Source organism: Corvus cornix, chromosome 4 (assembly GCF_000738735.6).
Source record: "Corvus cornix cornix isolate S_Up_H32 chromosome 4, ASM73873v5, whole genome shotgun sequence".
Taxonomy (NCBI): domain Eukaryota; kingdom Metazoa; phylum Chordata; class Aves; order Passeriformes; family Corvidae; genus Corvus; species Corvus cornix.
This window is the reverse complement of record NC_046334.1, coordinates 28,882,550-28,908,705: the sequence shown is the minus strand read 5'-3', so window position 1 is coordinate 28,908,705 and position 26,156 is coordinate 28,882,550. Positions and strand designations below refer to the sequence as shown.

The window sequence follows — 26,156 nt, the reverse complement described above, 5'->3', positions numbered from 1 at the left end:
ATAAATCAGTCAAATATATAAATTCCAGGATTTGCACACATTACCTCAAGTTATTAAACAATGAAGGGTGATCCAAGGAAAGTCAGCAGACATGTAGTGCCAACATACACTAAAGAAAACAAGAGACAGAAATGCTTGACAAAATATTTAGGGAAGTCACATAGGAATAATCTCTGTAAGAGAAACATTTATTTGTATGGCCTTGAGTCTCTTCTCTTTTTGAGTTAGTATTCTTTTACAGTGGCTCATGGTACAGGAAAAGCTTGTCCTATGAAAGCTTTGCCTCAGTAAAGCATGGCAGGGCTGGGTTTGCTTCCTGAAACACAACAGCAAAACTGCAGCAGCCACAGGTAAAGCCTTAAAGACTGCTTTTGTACTTTTTGTACCACAAAAGATGCCCCTTTGAAAAGATGAACAGTCAAATGAAAAGCACTCCCTCATTGTGTGGCTACAGTTCTACAATTCTGAGTAAATCAGAAAATCATCAATAGTCCTTACATTACAAATGAAACACTGATTCTATTTTTTTTTAAATAAGGTGTACATATAACATGCATTTAGTTTGAAACCTGATTTAAAAGATCAAAATGCCTGAATACTGGAGTACCACCAAATCCTACCTAGATTACTTTTTAATCACTGCAAATCAGGATAGAAATTGCCAGCTAGTAGAAGGCAGATTAAATGCTAATGTAGTCTAGAAACTTTGAAACTTAAAATTGAATTAGGGGAGAAACACTTTTAAGCCTAAAGAAAAGATGTCCAAACAACACAGAAAAAAGTGGTGGCTGATACTTATTCTGTTGTGCTGTAGCCAGCAGGATGTTTCTCCCAGGGAATCTGAAGGGGGCTGAAAGCCTCTTGTGCTAGGCTTCACTTCAGTGAGCAAGGTCGCATGGTCTATTGGGCAGCTTCTCAGACCTCCTTGGCTGGTACAGTGTTTTATGCCTCATTTGAACCAAACCAAATCTGTTTCTTTCTCTCTCAATCAGCCTTCCACCCACTGCCTCTGCCTGGCAGACACATACAGACACCATTTTCAAAATCAGCCAGTGATGCTGCTTGCAACAACAGCATCAGGCTCCTTTCTGCGGATGGTTTTAAATTTTAGTCCAAATGCAGGTACAAAGTCTACGTTGGTTAACAGCAGCAGAAAGAAATTCATCCAAGTATCTGGGAAATACAAGTACTTTTTCAGAGAGCTGCCAAATCTGAAGCTTTAAAAAGTATCAACATACAGCGCAGGCCAATAAGTAGTACTGGATTAAACAGGAATGCTAAAGGTCTATTAAAATCATTAAAATTAACCACTTGGACTTAATAACCTCTAACTGCATTAAGATGTCTCAACATGCCTGTAAAATAAACAGCTGGAAAATCTGATCTAACTATCCATGTAACTAATATATGGGTATTTCCTCGACTCTGCCTGCAGCCTAAAGCACCTTCCAGCGGTACAAACCTCTTCCTTTATCTTACAGAAAAAGCCAAGTGGCCATCTTAGGGCTGGGGAGGAGATATGGCACAATACTGAAGAGTTAGCAGTTTGGAGGCCAACCAGGGTGGGAGCAGGCTTAGGGCTTCCAGCCTACAGAGTACTCTGGTAAGGCAACAAAACCTTCTCCTCAACTCTCTAAAAGAGGTAATTTGAAAGCTGGGTGGCAAAGTCCTGGTTTCCATTTTAAACTCTGCATTGAAGCAGCTTTTCATTCCAGAAATTCATCATCCAGCTGCACAAGGGAACGTTAAATGCCACCAGGAGCAGGTGCTGCAGTTTGGAGGAGGAGAAGAGTTCATCTGTTCCAGCACCACCACTCACCCAGTCCTGTGAGAGTATGTCACGCTGAAGAAAAAGCTTATTGCTCACCTTAGGCAACAGAAATGAAGAAACATTTCAGTAGAGCAGACCTCGCCAGAACACGCACTACCACTAACTGATAAAGATAAGGCATCTTTATTAAAGCTCTCATATTATTGTCTGTTCTGGTTTCTGTTCACTTGGGCAAATAAATCTCAATGTACGACTTACAAATAAGTCATGCCAAATGCTCTTTGTCAGAAGTATAACACTAATTCAGAGGAAGCTGGGATAGAGGAGATGGACTAATTTAATGTAAAACAAAAGCTCTGCTCATCATTTAGTTTTCACTGTATGGGTTCATGGTGACAGGCACTGCTTTTGAGACTCAGTAAAAACAAGCGGCTTTCAGAAGGATTTGGACAATTTTCTTCCCGTTTTCAAAAACTTCGTCTGCTTTATTGCCCCACACAATGATATCATCAATGTACTGCAGGCGTTCCAAAACTTTATCCTGCTCCAGTGTAGTCTGGGTAAGTCCATGGCAGATGGTAGGGCTGTATTTCTACCACTGCAGCAGTGGATTTCAGGTGTACTGCATGCCCCTCCAAGCGAAAGCAGACTGTAGCCTGCATTCTGCTGTCAAAGGGATTGAGAAAAGTGCATTAACAAGTATACAAAAGTATGTGTACAAGCACACATTGTCCTGATATTGTCTGAATACATACTTGGTCCATAAAGTATTCAGAATCAATGACAAAAATGTAAATCCTAAAGTGAGTAAAGCTGGGCACAAGCCCATAGCATTGCCACTGAAATGCCTGGGGGGCTTTCAGAGCTTGATTCAAGAAGCTGACAGTCATTTCCACTATGAAGAAACAGGTAACAGAAGACATGAGAGAAGCTGCAAGTTTAATTCCCTCCAGCACTTACAAAAGTCACAATCAAAAATGCCAAGATTTTTCTGAAGTTTCTGTTTGCAAATGCTAAGTATCACTGATCTCACTGAATCTGAATACTGAAACCTGCAATAAGAAATCCTATGAATACTGTTCAACTTGAGGAAAACAATCATGCTTAAAAAGAACCAAAAAGGCAACTCTTTCCAGGCTGAAGTTCCTCAAAGTGTCCATGTACTCAGAAGCCTGGTTCTGTTCAGCCACAGCTGTGCAAAACCAGCACAGAGAGGCTGTAGTTTCAACACAGGGAGGGTTTTGAAGGCACCATTGACGCTGGATTCCTCTTGATAATGTTGGGGAGTGCTGTCTGTCTGCACCTAGACTGACACACAAGTGGTGAGCAGGAAGGAGAAGGCACAGAGGCAAACAGCATGTTTCGTTTACAGCAATGCTGCTGCAAGGTGATGCTGCTGTTGTATGATCTCAGGGGAATGCATACATAATGCTCTTTGAACCATGAGGAAGATGCTGTCTGCTAATTAGCTCCCTGGTAATTGGCCATGCAGTGTCGTTCCTTGCATGAGGACTGCTGATATATTGGACATCATCTGATTAAAACAAGAGAAAGGAGCATTATGTGATAGCAACTTAATGACGTGGGCTTCAAACTAGACCTAAACAAGCTGGACAAGAAAAATAAATGGTGGCTTGTTCAGAAGCCATTGAAAAGACAAGACAGTTGCAACCATCTGTGCTACTCATACAAAAGTTTAGGAGCCTGGGCTTTAAAGGGGAAAAAGTTGAAGACATACTAGTTGTTGCATACTAACCTGGACACTCATTTTAGGACTGTCACTTAGGATCGCTGGTATTTGAGAAGAAATGTCAGAAATGACCTGTACCTCCCGAAGTACACGAACACTGCATATCAAGAACAGGCATTCTTTGAAGTGGCAACAGACACGGACACTTAATGGCTCCAGGGGAGAGATCAAAGTGGGAAAGCATTCTGGGCTGTGAGGATGGAGGGCTGCTGCAGCACAGCTGGTGAAGAGCAGCCAGACGAAGCCCTTCCAGGAGCACCCTACAAGCAGGGTCGGTACTAAGCAGGGCCTCTGATCACCCATACTTCTCCTAGAAAAGCAGGACACTGGGGACCCAGCAGCTCTGCCGAGCTTCTTAGCCATACCCATGTACAACTCCCACTTAGAAAGTCCTTTTAGACACAGGCTGCCTGTGTTAGCATCTTCTGCAGGTGAAAACACAAAGCTGCCAACAGCCCATTCACTTAAGAGCTGGACTTGATGATCCTTATGGGTCCATTCCAGCTCAGAATATTCTGTGATTCTGAATTTAAATTCATTGTTCAAAACAGTTTGGGGGAGCAGGGCTTGAAGAGACAGCAAGACCAAATGCAGGTGGTTGTGCAAAATGCCAGGCAGTGATGCTGGGGACGGCCCTGCCCAAGAGCAGCATGTCCCTGCCCTCCCTCCCATGCCAGGGGGCTTCAGACCCCCAGTAGTTTGTTGCCGTTATTCACTTCTGGGTGAATGATATTAACATTTGTATCCAAATGTAAATACCTCCACCAACACAGGAGCCAAACACAAACAGGCCGATTATACAGTGTCTGGGGCACAGCCCTAGTAACAGAGATAAAAATCAACACATCCAGGGAACAAGAAAGAAAAGGCAGCGCAAGAGTGAGTCAGCAAATGTAAGCAATATGTTAGTCAGGCAAGTGTTTCTGAATGCACCACAAAGCTGCTCACACTGCAAAGTCACAGCCCCGATAACCTGGAAGACCATCCTGGTGTGAGGGCCCCCACCCCTTTGTGAGGGGACCTCTAAATTTTCAGACTGGTTTTGGGAGGGCTTTAATGTAGATTTTTTCCATTGCCCTCACCCTCCCCCCCATCCTTAAGCCTAAGTAAGGAAAAAATCTGTGCCATGTTTAGAAAGACAGTGATGTGAGCATGGAAATCTGGTAAAGCAGAGGAGGCCGGCTGTGCTGCTGTGTCAGGTGTCATGATAAAGGCTGCAGGTTTCCAGATTAGCCTGGTAACTTTGCAGGCCATGAAATGCTCCACTGAGCCTGTTTAGCCTGTGGTTTGGCTCTTCCTCCTGCCAGCCTGCATTTCTCTGCAAAACAAGTGACTGAGTGCCTCAGAGTACCGCTGTGACATGTCCCCATCAGCGCAACAGCCATGGGGAGCAGGGCCGCACCGCTCCTCTCTGCGGCCACACACATCACAACCCACTGCACTGAGTCCAAGGGACACAGCTGCAGAAAGCAGTGACGGGGAAGAAAAAGCAAGGCACAAAGCCAGGAAGTTTTACAGAAGTCACTGGATTTCACGTCACCAGCAAACTTATTTGCAGTTTGTCTGATCTAAATCCTGTTGTTCCACCACTTTGAAAATGCAGACTCTAATTAACTCACACTCTTATATACTCTGGCGCCTGAAGGATACTTGCTTTTGTAAATGATATTTATAAAGCAAGAGCTATTTAATACCTGCTTAACATATATCCATAACCTTCAGAATGTCTTCTATGAGTCAACACAGCCTGACTTGAAATGACATCTTTCCCCTTTCTGTTCTGTAAGGCTTTCTGCAGTGTCCAGCCACTATCCCAGAGCACAGCAGAAGGCAGCCTAAGACACTGCTCATATTAACTCATTAAACACTGGGTAGTTTTATTCTTGAAGAGGAGCACTTGCACAGAGAGGACTGCATGTAAGCCCATCTCTGGGAAACAAGCCCTTTTCAGTTTTGTCTTCATGCTTTCTAGCGATCTCCCATATATAAGCATTTACTCCACAGACAGATCCTGCATTTACAACTCTTCATTGGTATTTCTGCAGGAAGCCTGTAGGCTGGTGGCTTAATCCAATTTCAGCAGCACCCAGATTTCTATCTGCACCAAAGCTACAGGTAATGGTAGAGCCGTCTCACTTCTCATCCACAAATATTTACACCCTCTTCCCATTCACATCACAGATACATCTCCCGCTGACTTGGATGAATCCCAGGCCCCAATTTCAATAATGAAAGTCCTTGACAGTCTATAGTTCTCCAGACGGGTGCCTTACCCACTCTGAATGAAGCAGGTCAAGCAGGATAGTCTAGGGACCACACCACGGGGCATTATCACAGCAGACCATGGGATCCAGTTAAGAGAGGGATGTTTGTCCAATTCACAGGAGTGTTTGTCCCCGCTCCTGCAGCTAGAACAAAACAGCTCAGACTGCATGGGTGCAGCATTTTGGGCTCACCAGCACCTAAGTATAGATGCCATCACAGGTCCTACTTAAGACACATCACCTCCATGCCGTGCTTTTTCCAGGACTGCTTTCAGGAAAGCTACACAGGCAGCCTGCAGGCAAGGCAGCTGGAGCAGTGGGACAGTTTACTGCCTCTGCTGGTCCCTTCCACTCTGCCACAGGAGACCAAGGTCCCAGGAGGAGTCATGAAAGGCAGTTCAGTTTACACAGCTGTAGTAGTGCTTCCATGTGTGTGGCATGGGGCCAAAGTTCAGCCCTGGGAAGCTACTCCAGTGCCAGCAAACCCAAGGCAACCCACCCTGATATCATTCCCTTGTGCAACCTGGCTGACAGGGAGGCTGTCCTTGTTGCCTCACAGGCTGGCTGACATTCAAGAGGGAGCATTTGATCCAGCAGCCAGGAAAAATGCATGATGGCACCAACTTTGTCTGTACATGCAATGGGAGACTCTCCAAAGTTTTGGGAACCAAAGTCTTGCTTTCTTTTAGTGTCACACAGGACTTGAGAGCTAAGAAGAGACACCTCAGCTGAAAGTCTGGAAATGGTTATTTTCATCTGGGACGCCTTCCAGCTGCAATGGCTGTGGGCAACTCTCAGAGCAGCCCTTGTGACTGTACAGATCCACCACTTTCAACACATCCTTCCTGTTCTTAGAAATGCTGCATTATAGAGCTTTCTGTCCTTAAAGCATCTAACTCACCAAGAATGTGACTGTGGAATTCTGTCTCGACCTTAGCAAAGGGAAAAAGATAACTTAAAATACCGTAACTCTTCATGGTAATACAGTGAACACAAATGTCCCTCTTCCAAGATGTACAGCTATTTTACAACACGAAAACTACCTGAAACTCCATCGAGTCAGGACTCATTCTTGAAAATTTAAACAAGATAAGTGGGTCAAAGATGTCTGAAGCCAAATTCGTATCCCCTGTAAACAGATACAACACTATCTCGTTTAATGGAAAGGAGTCTAACGCTCTGCCAGCAATAAATATGGATCATAACTAAGGTCATCAGGACACAGCCTATGAAGACAAAATGCTGGACCATAATCATACAAGCATAGGCGAGATGGCTGTGGTCTGCAAAAATCTCCCTCAATCCTACATGCCATTTATTGGAAACAATGAAGACTGCTCACAGTACTTCCAACAGCAATGAACCACCCACAGTATCTTACACATGTAGCATGCCTACCCTGAAGCCACCAGCATTCGTTAGGGAAGATGCTCCATGACACCCCAACAGCTGAAGCCATGGGTACTGCTAAGGCAAGAAGAGCATTTGGAAAGCCCAAGGCCAAAATCTGTGCTCCCAGCTTTAATGCCAATACGTGATAGATGCTAACAGATCCTATTTTGTTACCCTAGTCCATTTTTCTTCTCCATCAAGGGCATGCCACTACAGAGAGCAGAGGAAGGAGCTCTGCTTGTTCACCCCCCAGTAAAAAGCTGTGGTAGCTCTTATCAGCCTGGTGTGTATTTTTTTCTAAATGTAGGCACATTTTTCTAAATGTAGGCACAACTTCTTTTCATTTTATCCTAACATCTTTTCCAATTATTCCATTTACAGTAACGACCATTTCAAAATATGTGAATTGTCAAAATTGTTTTACGTACCAGATGCTACATTAGGGTTACATTAGCCAACACACGTAAGTTCAGGAACTAAATCTTTTATACTGAAGCCAACTGCTGTTTTACTGTGGACTTTTTACTATTTTTCCACTTAGTGACTGGAAAGTGGCTTTTAAAAGAGAGGGCCCTTTTATACCAGTATACGATGGGGCTGTGGAAAGCTACAAGCAAGCATTCTTCTTTGGTTATTACTGCCTTATTCCAGAAATCAAGGACCAAGTGACTTTATCAGAAGGTGGCAGTGGGACTACCCTGATGCAGTGCTTTTTCTGTTCAGCCAGAGACAGCTCAGGGCCAGGCCCGTGCTGCCCAGCTCCACCAGCCCAACGCCAAAACATGCACCAGATGATTCCCACCCTGCAGGGTGTTTTACAGAAGCATCCAGGGCTTGCCCAGCCAACTGTGATGCTGACTCGACTGCTCCTAAAGGGGAAAAAGACATACAGAACATGAAAGAGGAATGGGCAAAGGGTGGTAGAAAGTAAAAATCAGAAGAAAGAAGAAAATGCATCATGGGGGAGAAGAAGGAAGAAGGATCATGAGAAATAACTATGGTCTAGTTAGTTCCCTGAGTCTCTACATTTGGTAAGAGAGGGAGCGGTTTTACAATAAAACTTAATTCTCTCCGTTGCCCACTTCCTGATGACTCAGACACCTTACATAGCAGGCATCTGTGGTCAGACAAATGCCATCACCAGCGCCTGCAAGGTGCTCCTAGGACCTGAATGAGTGAACAGTAATAGAAACTGTCTGTAATCACCAAATACCAGAATCTCGGAAAATAAACAAAACATCCTGAGCCAACATCCCGAGCAGGATCAAAAGACATCATAGGCAGAAGGATCTGGGAAGGGCATTCACTGTAACTACCATCTTTATGCAGGGGCACCATTACACAAGGACCAGCTCTCATGAACATCAGGGGACTGGTTTTCAGAATGTTACTTACAGCAAAATGTTTTCCTTTATTTCCTAACAAGTGTGAGCATCCTGGGTACAAGACCAGTATCTTGTTTCAGACAGTGCCAACAGCAACATCTTAGGAAAAACTATAATGGGGAAATGCCCTCACAAAATAATGTAAAGACAACACCGCATCCTGAAATACTTCTACCTGCTAAACAACTTGTTTCATCATGAGTCTGAAATCAGTGCTGCACACTCTCATCAGCAGTTCCACTTAGCACATCCTCACAGCTTCTGCATTTACCTAGGAAAGGCAGTGAAGCCACCCAGGGGTTTGGGCTGGCCGCCTGTGAGCACAGAAGATGCCACACGCATGTGGAACAGGACGGATCCTCATCCACACCCGTGGCCGGGGCTGAAGTGCAACAGGGTCCAGGGCAGCCAGCAGCCCCAGAGCTACTGTGCCAGCAGAGCAGAAGTCTTTGTGATGGTCAAGGTAGACAAGAGCATCTAGAGATCCATGTGGTGGACAAAATAGCTTGGAGTTTTCTGCTTGGCTGTCAAGCCAAGGAGGGTGAGGAAACAAGAAGGAATTGAAATGTAAGATGTCTACATCATTTCCTACTAATAACTAATGTTTCTTTTGCTTGTGACCTGCAAAGACATGGAAAAGGAGCTGGACAGCCAGCTCCTCCAGGGAGAACTAAAAGGAAGAAGAGCCATGGCTTTCAGCTGCCTGGAGATGATGTATGTTGGCAACAACAAAATTCCCATTAATGTTTACAGAGGACCTGTAAACATTCAGAAAGCATTCAGAAGAATCACATCAGGGGACCTAGAGGGTAAATTCCCAATTAAAGCTAAAAGGAAAAATACATAAGGAAAAAGACAGACTTTGCAAACATTTGTTAATAAACCCACTATCTGAATGGCACAGCGCAACAACTTTGGCATCCCATTTTTGTTTATACTTAGGGGATTTTACTGTTATCTTAAGCAGCTCTTAATGGCTCTAATAAATAAAAAAAGAAAAAGAAAAAAAAAAACAACCTGAAACCCAGGCAATTTTATTAGTCAGAAGGTAAGACTCCTCAATAACAGCACTCTGATATTTTTTCAAAAATTAACTTGGCCCATTGTTTCTTCCCCTTAAAACTTTCATTGGCACTCCCTGGGATTGCTCCTTCCAGGTGTATTTATACTGCTGGTGGCTCAAGACATAGACCAGACCTTTGTCCTTAATAACACTCTTGACTGACCTTAAGTTTTATGTCCAGGGGTAACTGAGGCCATCAGATATCAAAATCAACACATTCAATTTGACAAGCTCACAACCTGGATGATGTCCAATTCATTTTTTACTCACTTTGCAGACTTCACATACTGAAACTAATTACCAACAAATTTTAAAAATTCTATTTAAAAGTTATCATCAGTCTGAAGTTTTATTGGACTATCTGAAGGACAGTTCCTTTCATAAATTTGCAATTAAAAATGGTCTGGACTTTTGCAGTTTAATCCCATGATACCAACACTAAACTGCCTTGCCTCTAATATTACAGCAGCTCTTCTCAGTCCCCAGTTACCACAATCAAGGACACAAACTTTGCCCCACATCCTTGGCAAGAATAAAGTATTCTTCACTGCTAGTACAAGTGTAAAGCTACATAGTAATAGTGTAAGACCACTGTGTTTTCTGTACTGTTCTAATGTAGTTATATACAGGTCTTACCACCTCAGGATCACCTTTGTGACATGGCAGAAAACCAACTCTGAATATCCCCAGAAAGGAAGTATTCCCTATTTTGCAGCAGGGCAAATGAGGCAAAAAGAGAAATTTTCAGAGATGACACAGGTCCTTGATTTCCATTAAAATGAGGAACTCAGGCACCTGACCAATGCCCATCTTCTGAAAGGTGGCTATGGCTGCCTTCAGTTTGAAGTCAGGCTCCCCATACCCTCAGGTATCATTCCCCTCCATACCATGCACTGCATAAACCACTGCGTGTCCTCTGCAAAGTCCCAAATCCTCTGGCATGAGGTAAACCACTGACTTGGATCTCCCCCTCTTTTTCCCCACTCTGAATACCAGCTCTTTCCACAGGAGGTCAAGGAATTCTCAGCAGATGCAAGCTCTGCCCATCATTTCATGCCATGCTCTGTAGGACTTGGGTCCCTTCCCTAGGCAAACTCAGGTCATGTTGATTTTGGAGTCCTTCCACCTTGCTCCTAGTCCATAAGCAAAATTCACAGGAAAAAAATTGCACAAAAGTCAACAAGACTTGCAAGTGACAGTTTGCAATGGAGCACACAGTGCAAGGCACAACATGAAGGGCAGTAGCAGGTACCACTCCTACTCTGGATCTGAAAGCAATCATACCATTTGCAAACCTTGCACATGAACTGATACAATTTCTTCTGCTATAAGCCTGGGTGCAGCACAGCCTCGCTGTTTCCTGTGCTGTTGACAGATTATGAAATGTTTAACTGGGTGTCCCTGCAGAGCTCCCCATGGGGCTGCACCAGCTTTCCCCAGTGAATCCAGGAAGTCCCAGGAGATGTGATACTGTGACACAAACAGGAACAGCACAGCTTGTAGCAGCAGCAGTCTGGGATGCTTTGGTCAGTGATGGGGCAGCACAGTAGAAAACAAAACCCTACCACTCCAACCCAGGGCAAGGCTCAAGTGGGCTGACAAAACTGTTGGCGAGAAAAAATTTACAGTACAGAGGTAATGCAGTTACATAAACATCTCACATGTTGATATAGCCTAAGCCAGTGAAAAGTTTGTATTTCACACAATGCTAATGTATAGTTAAAAATAACCTTTCAATCTCTTCTCTTTTCCATTAAAAGAAAAAGCACCTAAACTCTTAACTAAACTTTCCAAAAAGTGTTTTGGAACATCCACGTTCCTGAATGCCCATATTCCCTTCTAAAAATGATGGCAAGTTCCTAAATTACTCCTTGCTCCACTCATACAAGTTTATTATTCCCAGAAGTACGTGGTGTTTCACAAAGTAGAAGAGAGTAGAACTCTCAAGAGGTTTAAAATCACAGAAGCAACATGATGACAGATGTGTCCACATTCTAGGAACAGAGTAAACAAAAGGCCGATGCCTATGTTTCAGTGGTAGGCTGAATTCAGAAGACATTGATATATTTATCTTCAGGATGACATTTTGGTGTCCACCGTATTTTTTTTAAAATGTTTTTTCCCAGGACCACCCAGACAGAAAACACCTGAACTCTGACAGGAGATCTGCTGTCATTCCTCATTCCTCCATCCTTTCATTTTCAAGGAGCCAAAACCCTGTGATACTCCAATACATCAGTCTTTGGCTCAGAAAGGCCTGCAGGATGAAAGAAAGGCAAAGAAGTGGGTATCCTCTAATCTCTGCCATGCACTGGTGGCCCTGTCAGCTTTATGGCCAGTTTGCACAAGAGAGCAGCAAAAATCCCCTCTGGAGAATGACACGTGGGGGCCGGCTAAATTCTTGGGCCAACTGAATTCTGCTCAAGTAAAACAGTCTCTCTGTTGAAAACAATTCACATCTTCCCTTTGACTCCGTGCTGCAGCACAGAGGAAAGTACAGGGTGACTGCAGCGTCCCTCTCTACATCCTTCACTTGGCATCTAGTAAGAGCTCAGGGGAAAAAAAAAATGTAATTTACATCAGGTTTTGGCTGCTACGCACACATGCCTGGAGAGATACGCTCACAGCCTCTCACTCTTGATTTCTGCATGAGGTAAGAGCACCTTTAGTGGATGAGGAGAGCTTGTTCTGCATTTAGGAAACAAACCTGTCTAGGACGATGGTGCTTGTGTGAATTATTAAAAGGCAAGTGCATTTACAAATCCAAATTATCTGACCCTGTGCCCTTCCACATCTACCTCTCATTTTGACTTGAAAGAAAATCACAACAAAGGATAAATTTCTCTCAGCACTGGCTGCATTTTCTGCCTCTGCCACATAAAAGTTTTGGTAACAAAAGGTTAAAAATAACTTCCTGCACAGATGTTTTCTTTCAATACATAAACACTTATCCTCATCTAAGGTCCACAAAGTTGATTTCAGGATCGAGTCTGAGTTGCCAGATCCCTTTAAAACCAAAAAATTCCCAGCAGTCCTTATGCAGTCCTTCTCTCTTTACTGAATCATTACTTCTGTTAAATAACAAAACCAGCCAGCATCTGCAGCAGAGCCCAACAGCTTTTCTAGGGAATAATCAGTTTCACTTTCATCCTGCTCATCCTCCTCCCCCTACTACCTGTGAGCATGCTGCCGGCTGCCAAGGGTTAAACCTTGGCTTTTCAGGAAGCAAAACAGGAGAGGAAAGAGAGAGAGGAGCAAGGAGAGCCTGCCCAGGGCAGCAGCTGGTGGGAGGACATCGGGCTGGAGCAGAGATATCCGGAGCGCTGCAGCAGCCGACGGAGCAGCAGAGGAAAAGTTTCGGTGATTTTAGGCAAGCCCTGGCGTGACGTCAGCTCTCCCAGATAATCTCAGCGCAGTCAGCACAGGCCTCCTGCCTCCCCATTGGTGAGCCCCTCGTCAGCAGACATCTGAAGATAATTATTATTGGCCAGACAATTATAACAGGAACGACTGTCACTTCGTGCTGATGCCTGAACCTGGTGCTCTGCAGCACGATGGAGAAGGACTTTGGCAGTCACCACTCCATCCAGGCATTTCTGTCACTTCGCCTTTCCTAAGCACTGGCCAGTTTTTGCTGCCTCACTGGCTGCAGCTGGGAATGGGGATCTCAGTGCTACAACACTTCTTGCTGTATGTCTGACAGAACTGTGACTTTTCTCCAAAAATATTAATATACTTACCCATATGAGATAAAGGACTAGAGCTGCTTTAATTCTCATGCAGCAGTTTAAGGAACTGCAGGCTATTTACTTCATACCACTTCCCTCTTTGAAGAAGTTTAGGAGGAGGTGCTGGGAGAGTTTGACTTGAGAAATCATTTTAAGCAATTATTTTCATAAACATTTGACTTAATCCTGAACATACTGAAATCACACCTCTCATGGTTTGAGCACAGTATGACAGTATCTTAAAGTGATACTGTATTGTATATTTAAAGCTACTCGATGGCACTATACTTAAACATGTATCAACAACAGCTTTCCAACAACATAAAGTGTAAGGAGTTTCATGACAGTAACTGGACCTGTTTCTTAACCTCCTGAAATCCTGACATTGTTAGTTTAGGGAAGGCAACTAACTGGCAGCTCTTACCACCAGAGGCCCGCAGGCTGCAGGTCCATCTTTGCAGCCTCCAACCTTGCCCCGCCACTCCTGCCTCCCTGCATGAGAACCAGGCAGTCCAGGGCTATACCATAAAGGAGTGCATAAATGTAAAGCCAGGCATTCAGGGAGGCATGAAACCAATCAGCTCGGAAGTATCAAGCAAGAGACTACTCATTTCCCCTCTGTGTCAAATCAGCACCCTCTTTACAGCACTGCTAGTCCAGGCCCAAGCTTTAAAGAGGTCTCAGTGCAATGTGTGTTGCAGGATAGGGTCTTCCATATAGTGAAGCAGGAACATCTGGAATGAAGCAAGGAGGACCTCATTCACTGCCATTAGACCAATATGCCGTCAGATGGGATTTTCAGGAGCAAATGCCAGCAAGGAAACAAGCCCTAGGATGGGGAAGAAAAGCCTGGGAGCCAGCTACTGCTGAGGGCAGAGGATGTGTACTTGCCCCAGGGAGTGATGGAGCTTGGAGCAGGCTCAAAGGACCAAGGCAAAGGAGGGGCAAGCCTTGGCTGAACAGAACCAGACCTTGCACCATGATCCTTCCCAACCAACCATACCAGTACCTAGGGGTGTATGCCACTACCTCCAGGCTTTGCATTCAAGCTTTTCCAGCTTTAGGCCTACACGGTTTTAATTAGAAGGGCTGGATAGTGCTTTAACCAGCTCAGAACTCAGAGGATATGTAAAAGGCTTCACGTCCATCCTCAAACTAGGCTACATCTTCATACGCAACCTAGTCAGACTCCAAAGATACATCTCAAATTCCCAAAGTCAGGGTCAACTCCTTACTGCCAATTCATGCCCCCTAACACCTTACAGCCTTCTTTTTGTGTATTTTTTGTGTTGTAAGGTAACAAGACATTGTTCTGAGATGAGGTAAAATAGTAAATGCCACACCTACAGAATTTGTTTACCTTCATGTTAGACATTGTAGTAGTATTGCACCCTAATTTAAATAACAATTACAATATAAAATCCTGACAGTCTTTCCTCAAACAAGTCCCCCTTGTCTTGTCTTACTGCTCAAAGAGCATGCTTACCCCTACAAACTACTACTTAACAACTTCATCTTGGATGGCTCTTATGTTAAGGATGTGTACGTTAAGGCTACACCTACAAAGTGCAGGAGCCATTGATGTCTGCATACACAAACCTATTGAGTCAACCTGACAGGAGTAAAAAAAGCTGCTGTATTTTACCAGGTAAGCTCCCTGCAAAACTCAAGCGCTTGAGCAGGACCTGTTTCATTAAGCAAAGGCATTTCTTAAAGATAAAAATGCACAGTTTAACCTGGAACACAGAAGAGTCTTCACCAGCATTTTCAGGAAAAGTCTGCCACGACAGAGACCTCAGAGGGCACAGCTCTATTTCATTTCCAGAAACACTCCCAGGACACAGGAAGATCATTCTCTTTCACTTTCATGAGAATCAAAGACATTAATTCATCAGTTCCCTAAGAGAAGGTGAAAATAGACTGAAAAGCATGTGGACATGTATGATTGTGTCTCTTTAGCTGTACAACAGCAGTGTAACACTGACAGTCTCCTCCTCTGAACCTGGAAACTGGGAGCCTGGCGTTATGGAATCCCAGCTAGCGACCTCTGCAGCACGTGAAACTGCCAGGGAGACTTTAGTAACACTACTTAGTATTTATGTAGTACCTGACATCTTCAAGGCACTCAGCAAACATTACCAAAATCATTAAAGCACCGAGTAAGGGCATTTCAGCATTATTATCCCCCACTCCCCTGGTCTTTCTCTGCTGGGGAAACTGAGGCCTAGGAGAGGTTATGTAACATTCCCAAGGTCACATCATAAAGCACAGGAGAGCCAAGGAGAAGATGCAGGAGTGCTAGTTGCTAGGAATGTTCTTTAAAATAAACTGCACCTCTCCTGGGTTATCTGGCTATTATATACACTCACATATCACCCCCTCCATCCTCTTTTACCAGAATATCCTATTCTGATGCCAATTTTCTTCTGGAACATGGTCAGAAAGGGAAGCATCCAATACTTCCAGCCCAAGAATATCTATGTGGTCTCCTTTTTCCTGAAACATGAGTGACACCAGGCACCCCTCAAGAGGTAATGAGCTCACCTGCAGAACAGAGGGAGACATACATGCACTTAAATGGTCATTTTAATTACACTGCCCTTAAAAGTCCCTGGACAAGTCACTAAAGGATTCTAGCAAATCCCTAGCTGAGATCCACCTAGGATCCTGGACCATTCTGCCCTACAAATGCAGGCACCAAAGCCTGGGCCCAGAGACAGTCCTATCCTGCCATTGTCACATGAGGGTGGCATGGGGAAGGTCCTCACTCGGGAGGTCAAAGGGCAGACAGCCCTGCCAAGGGAGGGCATGCAGGCAATGGAAAAGTTGGGGGCTAGCTGGGGAGAGAGACCACAGAAGCAGCAGAAACAGCAAGACTGGGCACTAGGCAAGGCTGGTCAGGGACAATGCATCAGCAAGGCACAGGTGAGCGAGCGCAGACTGTGAACACAGGGCCAGTGCAGGTGGACAAAGCCAGGACAAGGACTGGGGCAAGGTGTGGGCAAGTGCCATGGAGAGAGGGATCCTGGCCCCGAGGACAGCTCAGAGGGCCTGGCGGAGGGGCAAGGACAGCTGGGGCGCTCCCTCCATCCTCGTCTCCCTGCTGCCGGCCAAGGCCCAGGGATGCCCCCGGGGCAGTGCCCGGCAGAGAGCAGCTTCCCGGAACAGCCACTCCCCTTCGGCGGGCCAGGATGTGAGCGTGCCTGTGACCCCTTGCGAGGCCATCAGGCTCCGGCTCGCCGCGACCCGGGAAGCCCCGACGGGTCCCTGCGCAGCCCCGGTCCCGCCGCGGCTCGGCTCGCCCGGCTCCCCGGCCGCACGAACACGCCGGGAAAGTTAATAACCGCATGGCTGCAAATGAAGTTTATTAGGAGCTGAGGGAGGGGGAAGGCAAAGGGGCTCCGCGGGGAGCGCAGGCAAACGCGCAACTTGTTTGAACGAGCCTGCAGCGCGGGGAGCGGGAGGGTCGGGCAAGGATGGAGGCAAGGGAGGCCGAGGGCAGAGCCGGGGCACGTGTGCGGCTCCGCGCCGCCGGGCCAACCGGAGGGCCGGGGCGCGGCGGGAGGGTGCGGCGGCGGGGCTCGGGGCCCGCAGCGCACCGCACCGGCGGCGGGATGCCCCAGCCTTCTGTAACCCGGCGGGGTAGCCCCCGCCCGGGCGCGCAGGTAGGGCCGGCGGCAGCGCCCGTGTGCCCGTGCACGGCGGCGCAGAGCCGAGCCGCGCCGCACCGCGCCGGCCGGGCGCAACCCGCGCACCCGGATGGGCTCAGCGCCTCCCCGATCCGGGCGGGCGGCGAGGCCCGGGGGCGGCACTCACCAGTTCTCTTGCATCCACTGGATGGCCGCATGCTCGTTGAACTGCTTCTCGAATTCGTATTCCTGCAAAGTCAACACTGACATGTTCATTGGCCCGGTGGCTGCGGAGCCGCTCCCCGCGCCGAGATGCTGCCTGCCGCCGCCTCGGGAGCCGGGCCCCTGCGCGCCCGCCGCCGGAGAGCCCCCGCCTCTGGCCTGGCCCGCCCCGCCTCAGCGGTACCCCGGGTTTAGCATAGCTCCGCTCCCCTCCGCGCCTCTCCTCCCGGGCCCGCCGGTCTCCTCCTCTTCTGCGGCCGCCGCGCAGCGCCCGGGGGCGGCGCGGTCTTAGTGCCCGCCCGCCGCCGCCGCCGCCGCCCGGGACACCCGCCCCCCGCCGCCCCTCGCACAGCGCTGGCTCTCCTCAGTGAATAGCGCCAGGGCTGCGCTCTTGGTTGGGAGGAACTCCCTCACACACCCCAGGCCGTCAAAAATAACTACAAAAATAGGAAGCCCCCACCCCTGTGCTGACTCCATGCCGCAGTGTCTTGCGCACCCTCGCCGGCCAGCCGGGAACTAAAGAATCACAAGCTTAGATTTAGCCAGAAGGGCAGACGCATATACACTGCCCCAGAAGAAGCCTACACACACCCCGACATGTCCCCTTTTGCATTTAGATCCCAGCGCACCTGCTGCGGGTGCCGCCATCCGGCGGGAGTGGGCTCTCTGCCGCCCTGCCCGGCCGGGTCCAGCTTGCGGGGACAGGGGTTGCAGCTGGGTGTCCCCATGCGGGTCCTGCAGACAGGGTGCCCTGAGCTCCATGCTGTGCACAGACACGCTTTTGGATGTTACAGTATGCATGGGGCTGGTGGAGCATAGGGCAGAGACCCTAAGTCTAACCATCACCTGCTGAGCTACTCTCGCAGCTGGGTCACACGGTGTTTATGCAGCCTTAATTTTGCCTTCCAGTTGCATCTGCCACTTGCTGATGTCTCCAGCTGTGCTCTTCCGATTCCGGCAGCATCAGCTCGTGTGCTGCAGTACGAGCCGAGCTAAAAGAGTGGCCCCAGCCCCCAGTGAGCTTGCAGTCTTAAGGCAGGGGGAAAACAATGTCAAGAAAGCCAGCCTAAGCAAGCAGGTCCAGCAGGGTCAGCACTCTCTTGACTCTCCTGGACTTCCAGTTCTCAATGACATGGAAGTCTTTAGTATCATTAAACCCAAACACAAAGAAAAAAAGAGAGCCTTCAAGTATTGAGGCATCAACAGCTTACCAGCTTGCATTTTGGCTGCCATGTTCTTCAGAGTCATGTTTTTCAGCACATTAGCCAGAAGGCCTGAAGACCTTCTCCCTTACACTGGCAGCTTCCTAAAGTTGGTGTCAGAGCTGGTGAGGTGCACAGGATGAAGCTGAAGGTTATGAAAAGTTATGACAAGGGCTCCTTTAGGGTTAGAATGGCCATGGGGCTTCAGATGAGGTTGACTATTGCCTTCAGTGTTTCTGCCTACCTGGAAGCTCAGCTGCCAGCCAGACTCGCAAAGCATCCATGTGGCATTCAGCCTTCATTCCGGAATGCAAGACATCAGCCAGAGGTTAACTCACAGCAACACTTGAAAATCTACTGTAACAGTTTCAGGAAATACATTAACAGCCTGGAAATACTAAACCCTACTGGGATTCATGTGTCTCAAAAACTCTCTGGGGACTTTTCCAAGTTTTCTATAACTTACAGGACTTCTGCATAGGTTAAACAATCTGCAGTGAATCTTACTTCCTTTCCTGTCCTGCTCTACCTGAAAATTTCCTCTAGCATGTGACTATCTACAAGTTAATACTGAAGCTTGGGGTCACTTGGAAAGTCTGCATGAACAATGGAAGAACATATAAAACATTCTTGGCCTTGAGGAGTTTGTAAGACCTGCTTCTAGTTGATTATATTGATTGCAGCCAAGAACACTAAACAAAAACATATAGTCTATTTTGCAGGGAAGTAACTTTTATGTAATCATATTTTAAGTCATTTAATTAGTTCTCACATAAAAGCACAAACTTGAAGTGAAAGTAGGCAATGCCTCTCAGGAGAAAGGATGTCGGGAGAATGATGTGGTCTCAAGAGACAGGGAGGACAACGTTAGTCTCTCTGTACTTGTTCATATGCATACCTCTATACTGTTGTGGTTTTTTATGGGGTGCCCATCTCGTTCAGTAAGTGGATAGTTATTGAGCATTACTTTTTATTCCCTTTATTTAGCATGTCTCCTAAGGCTGTGTAGAAGGTATAGCAGGTAAATGATATATTTTCCACCAGATATATGTTTATGCCATTTCTGTTTACCAAAGACCCTTTGGTTGAATAATGCAAGCAGCTTCATTCAGGATTTACAGATAACTCTCTAACCATGCTGGGCACCTTACCATTATAATTTCTGCTACTAAGCAAATACTTTTCCCTCCGTGTCACAGTGTTAATTTATTGCAAAAACCATTAGGCTTCTATTGCTGTAAGAAGTAATGTTGAATAGTTTGTCTTGCTGATGTGTAGCTAGGTCTCAACTAAACTCTTAGCAGCTGCTGGGAAATGAGATGCTATACTGCTGACAAGTCAACATAAGGTATAGTAAGTGGCAATGAGAGTTGACATTGTGATTTAAACATAACATCAATTACTAAAACACACAAAGACTTGAAGGAGGCCTGTGTGCTCGAGAGCTTATTTCCAGCTATATCAATGAATACATCAAAGGATTTAACCTCTCTGTCTGTGATTTTGCCATACTTGAAATGAAAGCGACATGCAATAATGGAAGCCATGGAAAACTGGGTTCTCCTATATACCCCATAATCTAGAAACACTTCAGTGATCCTCTTGGATAAGGTAATGGGAGTTAGTATCAAAAATGAATGGCCCTAACAAAGAGAAGGATTTCATCGAGTGCCAGGCAATGAACAAAAAATGGCCAAAGGATGTTTATGGCCAGCCCAAGTCCTCCTGGAAACTCAGGCCTGCAAAATTGTTTGTGCCACAGCATTATTCAACCATGGGCAGCTGGGAAGCTGCTTGAATGGATGCCATGCTAAGTCTAAGCAAATCCTATGAAGCAACTGTTGTACACAGGAAATGTTAGCATGTAATAATTAATAGTAAACACTAATCTGAATTACAATGTTACAAAGACATTTAAAGCATGATTATTGTCATCTTGAAGGTCTGTAAAATAGCCTATGTCTCTATGTACTCCCTTCTGTCATGCTACAGTATCCAGGGACTTCAGCTTAATCACGTGCTTAGAAATCACCTGTGTGCTCTGAAAGTACCTACATCTGAGCTCTTCTGAAATATTTTTAGTGCAGCTCATGCCAGTTACCACAGAAAAAGATGATGGGCAGGAGCTGCGGAGTGCACGCTGGGGCTGGGCATTAGCTCCAGGGTGCAGGCCTTGTGGGTAGCTCCGATGGAAATCTGTCTGTCATTGTCAGGGCTATGGTTTAGATTGTCTAGATAAAAGCTTACTGTTGGAAGTGGGGTAATTTTATGTTTGTCTTCACATGATTCACCTCCTCAGCCCCCTCAGTATTTCCTTCACAGTCATAAGAACCAGAAGCATTCTTCAATTTGTGCTGAAGCTCTAGGCCGTGGTTTGTGGCAAGAAGTGGGAAATATCTGTGGGTTTGGATCACATGACATGTTGTATATAAAGCACAATCCAACAGCAAGACCTCCCTCATTATAGCCATTTCCATATAAATCACTGAATTTGTATTTGTGTGTGCTATCTTTGCACACACTAGTAGCAGTTCTAAGCATATCCCAGATGGTTTTCACTCATAGGCAAAAGACACGAGTCTTTTTCTGCATTATCTGCCAGTACATCTGCAGACCTGTGGAGTGCTTCATCCATACAAGCTGGGGAAAGCACAACACCGACAGCATCCTTCCTTCCCTACAGCCTTGGGTAGGATGATATCAGTAAATGTGAGAGAAAATAAATTGACTTTCATTGCTCAGAGCTCAACAAAAAGAATCTGTTTTGTAAGGCAGAAGCAAAAGGTGAAAAATTTAAATATGGGCACATATTTGGAGCTGGATGCCTGTGCTGAGGTCCTGTACCTGTTTGCCTGCTGAGGTCATGATAAAGGTCTATGGCAGAGATTGGAACAGGAACTGACTTATGGAATGTGATGTTAATCCATATATTTTCTTGACATTCCTATGTATTACTATTTAATTGAATGAAGTTAAAAATGGAAAATTTGGTTGAAGTAATGGGGTCTGTGCAATCACATTCTAAAGACTATTTTAATTTTACATTACAGTACAAAAGAGACGCAGAAGCAGAAAACATGGCTTCATATGCCTCGTGCTGTTATTACAGGTGTCTGGGTAGGTATACATATATTTTGGGTGGTGAGTGGAAAGATATACACATAGCAACAAGTGTGTGTACTTCAACTTTAAATGTATGTACTTTCTTATAGTTTGGATTTCCTGGAAGCCTATTTCTGCATATTTCATGATCTTGGAAAGTGAGCAAAAAGCTGACAGGTGCTTTGATAAAGTGGCTGCAGAGCAAAATACTGGGCACCCTGAAAATCTTGTTGTTGGGTTTTTTCTTCATGATTTCACCCTCTAGCAGTGAGATTGCCTGCCAACTGTGATTAGGAAAGTGTCATCAAGCAGGCCTGGACTCTTCACCTGCTTCTGCTCTGTGCAGGTTTAACTGCTTCCAGAGCCAGCACAACTGATATCACTATCACTCCTGAACAAATCAGTTCACTTCCTTCTGTAAAAACCCCTGATAACGCAACAGTGGCATTGCCAAATGGCTTATGGGCTCCATCCCAACTGTTTCAGCTTGCAGTACAAACAGATTGTGATTGTGCTGCAGGGTTTTGTGCTGTATCTTGCAGTGCCTCTGGAAAGACCTCCTGGTCTCAGCAGGGACTAGATGTGGTGGCACACTTGCTGTCTGAGGTAATGGAGTCAGCAACGGGATTTGGAAACGGCGCCCACTTGCTGCCTATTTGAAGATGAAAATTATCACTTGGGCTCCTTCATAACAGGAATAGGATTAATGCCTGTTAATTATTGCATAACTGTTGGGGTTATGATTACTTACTACTGTTTTTAGATCAAATGTGAATGTGCTACACAAGTGCCATGTAGAGATTATTAAAATGAAGGACAGGACTAAGTCATAGTTATGCTGCATAATCTTCCTGCTGCTGATGAGATCATACAGGTATGCACAAAGTCTCACTGATGAGAAAGAGTAAAAAAGAAGGTCTCGCTCTTCCATATAATAATGAGATATTTAACCATACAAATATTTTATTGTATTCACTTTTAAGGATTTATCAGAAAAGTAACGGTGCCTCAAATAATGCTTAGGCTGATTCTTCAAGACTGAAAATGGGAAATGATTGCTGAGCTTTTCTCTTGTTCTTTCACTTCATCAGTTGGACTAAACCCTGCAGTCAATGAGGAAGGGGGTGCAAAAGATGAAGAAATCTTTATAGTCACCTCCTTCAAAACCTTTATTTCTCAATAGCAGTCACTTGCTCTGTGCCATCTGGAATCTGTGCAAAAATAGTATATAAAAGAACTTTACTTTGCATTTTAGAGATGCATGCACTTTAAAGTACAAGAAAGAAATATTTTATAGAAACAGTTGCACAGATAAGCTGTTTTTAAAGGGCTGCTTTTAATTTTTAAACATATCTTTGAACGTCTTCTGCACATGTATTTTTTGGCTTCATAAGTGCTTTTTGTTGGCATAAAAAAGTGGTCTGTGATAGCATTAGATGGAATACATGCAGAAAGAAGGACAAATTATAATGATAATAAAACTACAAGGATTTTTGTAGGAAGTTGGTGGGGTCGAGGGTAAGTTTTCATACCCAGCTGTATGTTAAATCTGCTGTCACCATTTCAGAGGTATAGGGAAGTCTATGGGCAGGCTCTGCCCCTGCTGCTCAAGTATTGGATTATCCTATATGCCAGCAGTTTCATCAGTGTAGCTGGAGCTATGTTATGTCATGGCTGAGGACCCTTAATATTAGTTGCTTCAGTCTCAACTCATTTTCAGAGAGATTGGTGTCTGGTACTGCTGTTTAAGATGTCCTCCAGTATTCTTCTTGGCCTCCAGCAGCTGTTCCCCTAAATCCCATGCCCTCTGTACCAGCCCTAGAAATGTGCTGCATACCCTAGCCTACCTACCTGTGGAAGCAGTCACCTGCGGTTGGGTACATAACCATGCCTGTGTGCCTCAAACTGTTTGCATTCCAACAGAAGAGCCACAGGAATGCCAGTCCTTTGGAGGATGAATGCTATTTGAGGAGTGTTCCAAAATAACAGGTCATCTTGCTCTCTGCACTCCAACCGATTGCCACACCGGCAGGAAGAGACTGCCTGGGTGGAAGGGCTGAGCCAGCCTGGTTGCTACAGAAGGGGAGTTTCTGCTCCTTGTTCTCCCATTGGTCATGCATTCCCCCTGCTTCTGCACCCCTGGCACTCCCCATCAGCTTATGCAGCTCACTAGAGTGGGTGGGTAACTAATCTTAAAAAAAAAGGTAACTAGCCTGCAGTGAATTGTGTTGGCTCCCTGAAAGGTCAGGTCTGACTCATAGAAAGGGTGAATAGTGTGCTTGGTGGTGCAGCTGGAATTGGGATGCTCCCTTGCATTCTCTCAAAGGGGCTAGGTGAGCCAGCAAGTTGTAGTGGCCAATTCTTCAAACATCTCCAGGGGCAGGGAAGAAAGACCACGTGCTAAGTATGGCAAGGGTGCTTAAGTGTGACATGCCAGTTCTCTTTGGGTTTTATATATTACTGAATAGACAGGTTGTTCCTCAGTTTCAGCTATCTGCTTGTTTTAATCTTGTTTTACTGCTTCAGTGGTCATCTATCTACCAATCTGTAAACTGGAAAATGCATATTGCTACAGCCAGGTGTTGTCCAAGGATAAGCCTGCAGCATTGCAAGCTTACAGCAGAAACAACTGCTCACTCAGAGAAGCAGAGTGCTTGAAATAGAGTAGCCCTGGGCCAACTATTCTGATCAGAAAGGGGCAGGTTCAGGTTGGCTCAGCTTAGTTAACTTGTGCTCAGTGTGGCTGAGGGCTCTGTTTAAAGTTTGGCTCCCAACTGGAAATGAGCGGTTTCAGAGTTCTGGTACGAGGGTCATACGTAAGTTGTCACATGGACATAAGGTAGGACATTAATATATCAGTTTAGGTAATATTGAATATGAAAAAACAGTGATAAAATCTGGAACTATGGGGGCTTTTAAAATCATTTTTTAAACTACAGATGTCAGGAAAGATCTTTCCAGAGATAAGAATTGCCTTCCCATAGGAAGATACAGAAATATACCGCTGTCTTTGATCCCAAGATCCTTTTCCCAGTCATTTCTCTCTCCCTTTTCCAGGACAGTCAAAAGAAGAGAGATGAATTTTCCAGCATGCTTGTATGACTACTGGATGAAGATTTGAATATGCATAGGTCAGATATGAGCACTGATCAGCACGAGGACCTGACCAGAGGAAGATTCTCTGCATTTCCATATGAGGCTCCTTACTAACTTGCTTAGGAAGGACAGCAAATCAATGTATTTCCTATCTGAGCCCCCTCATCTGTTCAAATCAACACCCAGAAGACAGGAAATTTCATCACTTGCTTCTTATGTGTATAACTTGTGTCATGGCATGGTCTCTGAAGGTCAAAGTGCTGATTCTTTATTACAGGAATCAACAGAATATTTGTTAGGCTTCAGTCAGGCCCCAGAAGCAGGCATGCATAAACACAATTTATGGTTATACCCCAAAACTGTGAACTTAAAGGGTCTTATTCGTTAAGCCTAAATGGGTCAATAGCAGAGTTTCCAAGATGCTTCTGACAAGTCACTGCTCTGCTTCATTTTCTCTCTAAAGAGCAAAGCTCTCCCATCACAGCTGACATAGAAGGCTAAATTCATTATTGAGTTTTCTAAGTAGGGAGAGCCTTAGAAGGAAAGTGTTATTTTACATGCAAAGCATAATTTTTATGTTGCTTATCTGTTACATACGTCATCCACATAATGAAAATGTACCCTGTTCATACTGTTCATAGTGTAAATGCTTGTCTGTGATTTGTGGTCATCAGTGAAGAAAGATCTAGATGCCATAGTGCTGTAGCTAGGTGTTAATTACTGTCATGTTGTACAATATGACAATTGCACTTGCCATGATACGCTACTGAGACAAACAGAAAACTCAAGTGTGCTTTTAATCATGCTGCAGAGAGAAAGCCCTGACTGGGGAGAGAACACAGAGCTAAACTGAACACTGGGAGGCATCACAGGAAGAAGGGGTCCTTGAGCTCTCCCTTGCATGAAGAAGGTACATCTCCTGATTTGTAAGTCCCTGAAGGACGTATATCACTTTCTCTGCACCTGTTGGCTGAAAAGGAAGAATGCCCTCCCTCTGCTTTTTTTTCCCTCTGCACAGGCTAATAGAGGGGAAAGGAAGCAGACCTGTCCCAGCTTGGGAGAGGAGGGGCCTCCATGCCCTACTTCACCTCAGGCCCCTGGCTCACTGTTGAACTAGGCAGAAAAGCTAGTTAGAGGTTAGAGCTGGTGGGTTTTTTGTTTCTTGCAAGGCAATCACCTTGCTAACCAGTTAACTCCCAAATTAGTGGAAGGTTTTTACAAAGAGAGAATGAGGGCCAAAATCTTATCTGTCATAAGTCTTGACCTTGTATCAGTTACCTCTGAATCTAGTACCTGAGTTTAGTGGGAAGAAATAGTAAACTTCAGCTGCCAGTTCAGGAAGCCTGCCTGATGTACATATCCAAAATAAGATCAAACATAACATTGCAAAAAAAAAAAAAAAAAACAAACCACAAAACAAACCAAAAGCAATGTTCTGGCTGTGCTACCTTCCTTTCACCTGCCCAGACTAGGTGCTCACATGCTCTGGTGCTAAAAGCAGATGCTGTGCCTCCCTTGAAAGTGGCAGGGACCAGGGTGTTTTTAAAAGAGG

The 26,156-nt window shown here is 45.3% G+C and overlaps 1 protein-coding gene across 3 annotated transcripts in view; it reads right to left on the bottom strand.

Moving 5' to 3' along the window:
• ELOVL6 (ELOVL fatty acid elongase 6) overlaps positions 1–17,446 on the bottom strand; it is a 77,341-nt gene extending 59,895 nt beyond the window's left edge. Inside the window, exons 1-2 of one of the 3 annotated variants that reach the window (XM_039550734.1) lie at positions 17,170–17,242; positions 15,749–15,897 (exon numbers count right to left, since the gene is read on the bottom strand). In XM_039550734.1, coding sequence (XP_039406668.1) covers positions 15,749–15,858 — 110 coding nt within the window. In that variant the 5' untranslated portion in view covers positions 15,859–15,897; positions 17,170–17,242. Of the gene's footprint in view, positions 1–5,794; positions 5,866–15,748; positions 15,898–17,169 lie in introns of those variants that run through there. The other 2 variants (XM_039550735.1, XM_019293396.2) reach the window with 2 other exon arrangements.
• Positions 17,447–26,156: the final 8,710 nt, after the last annotated feature.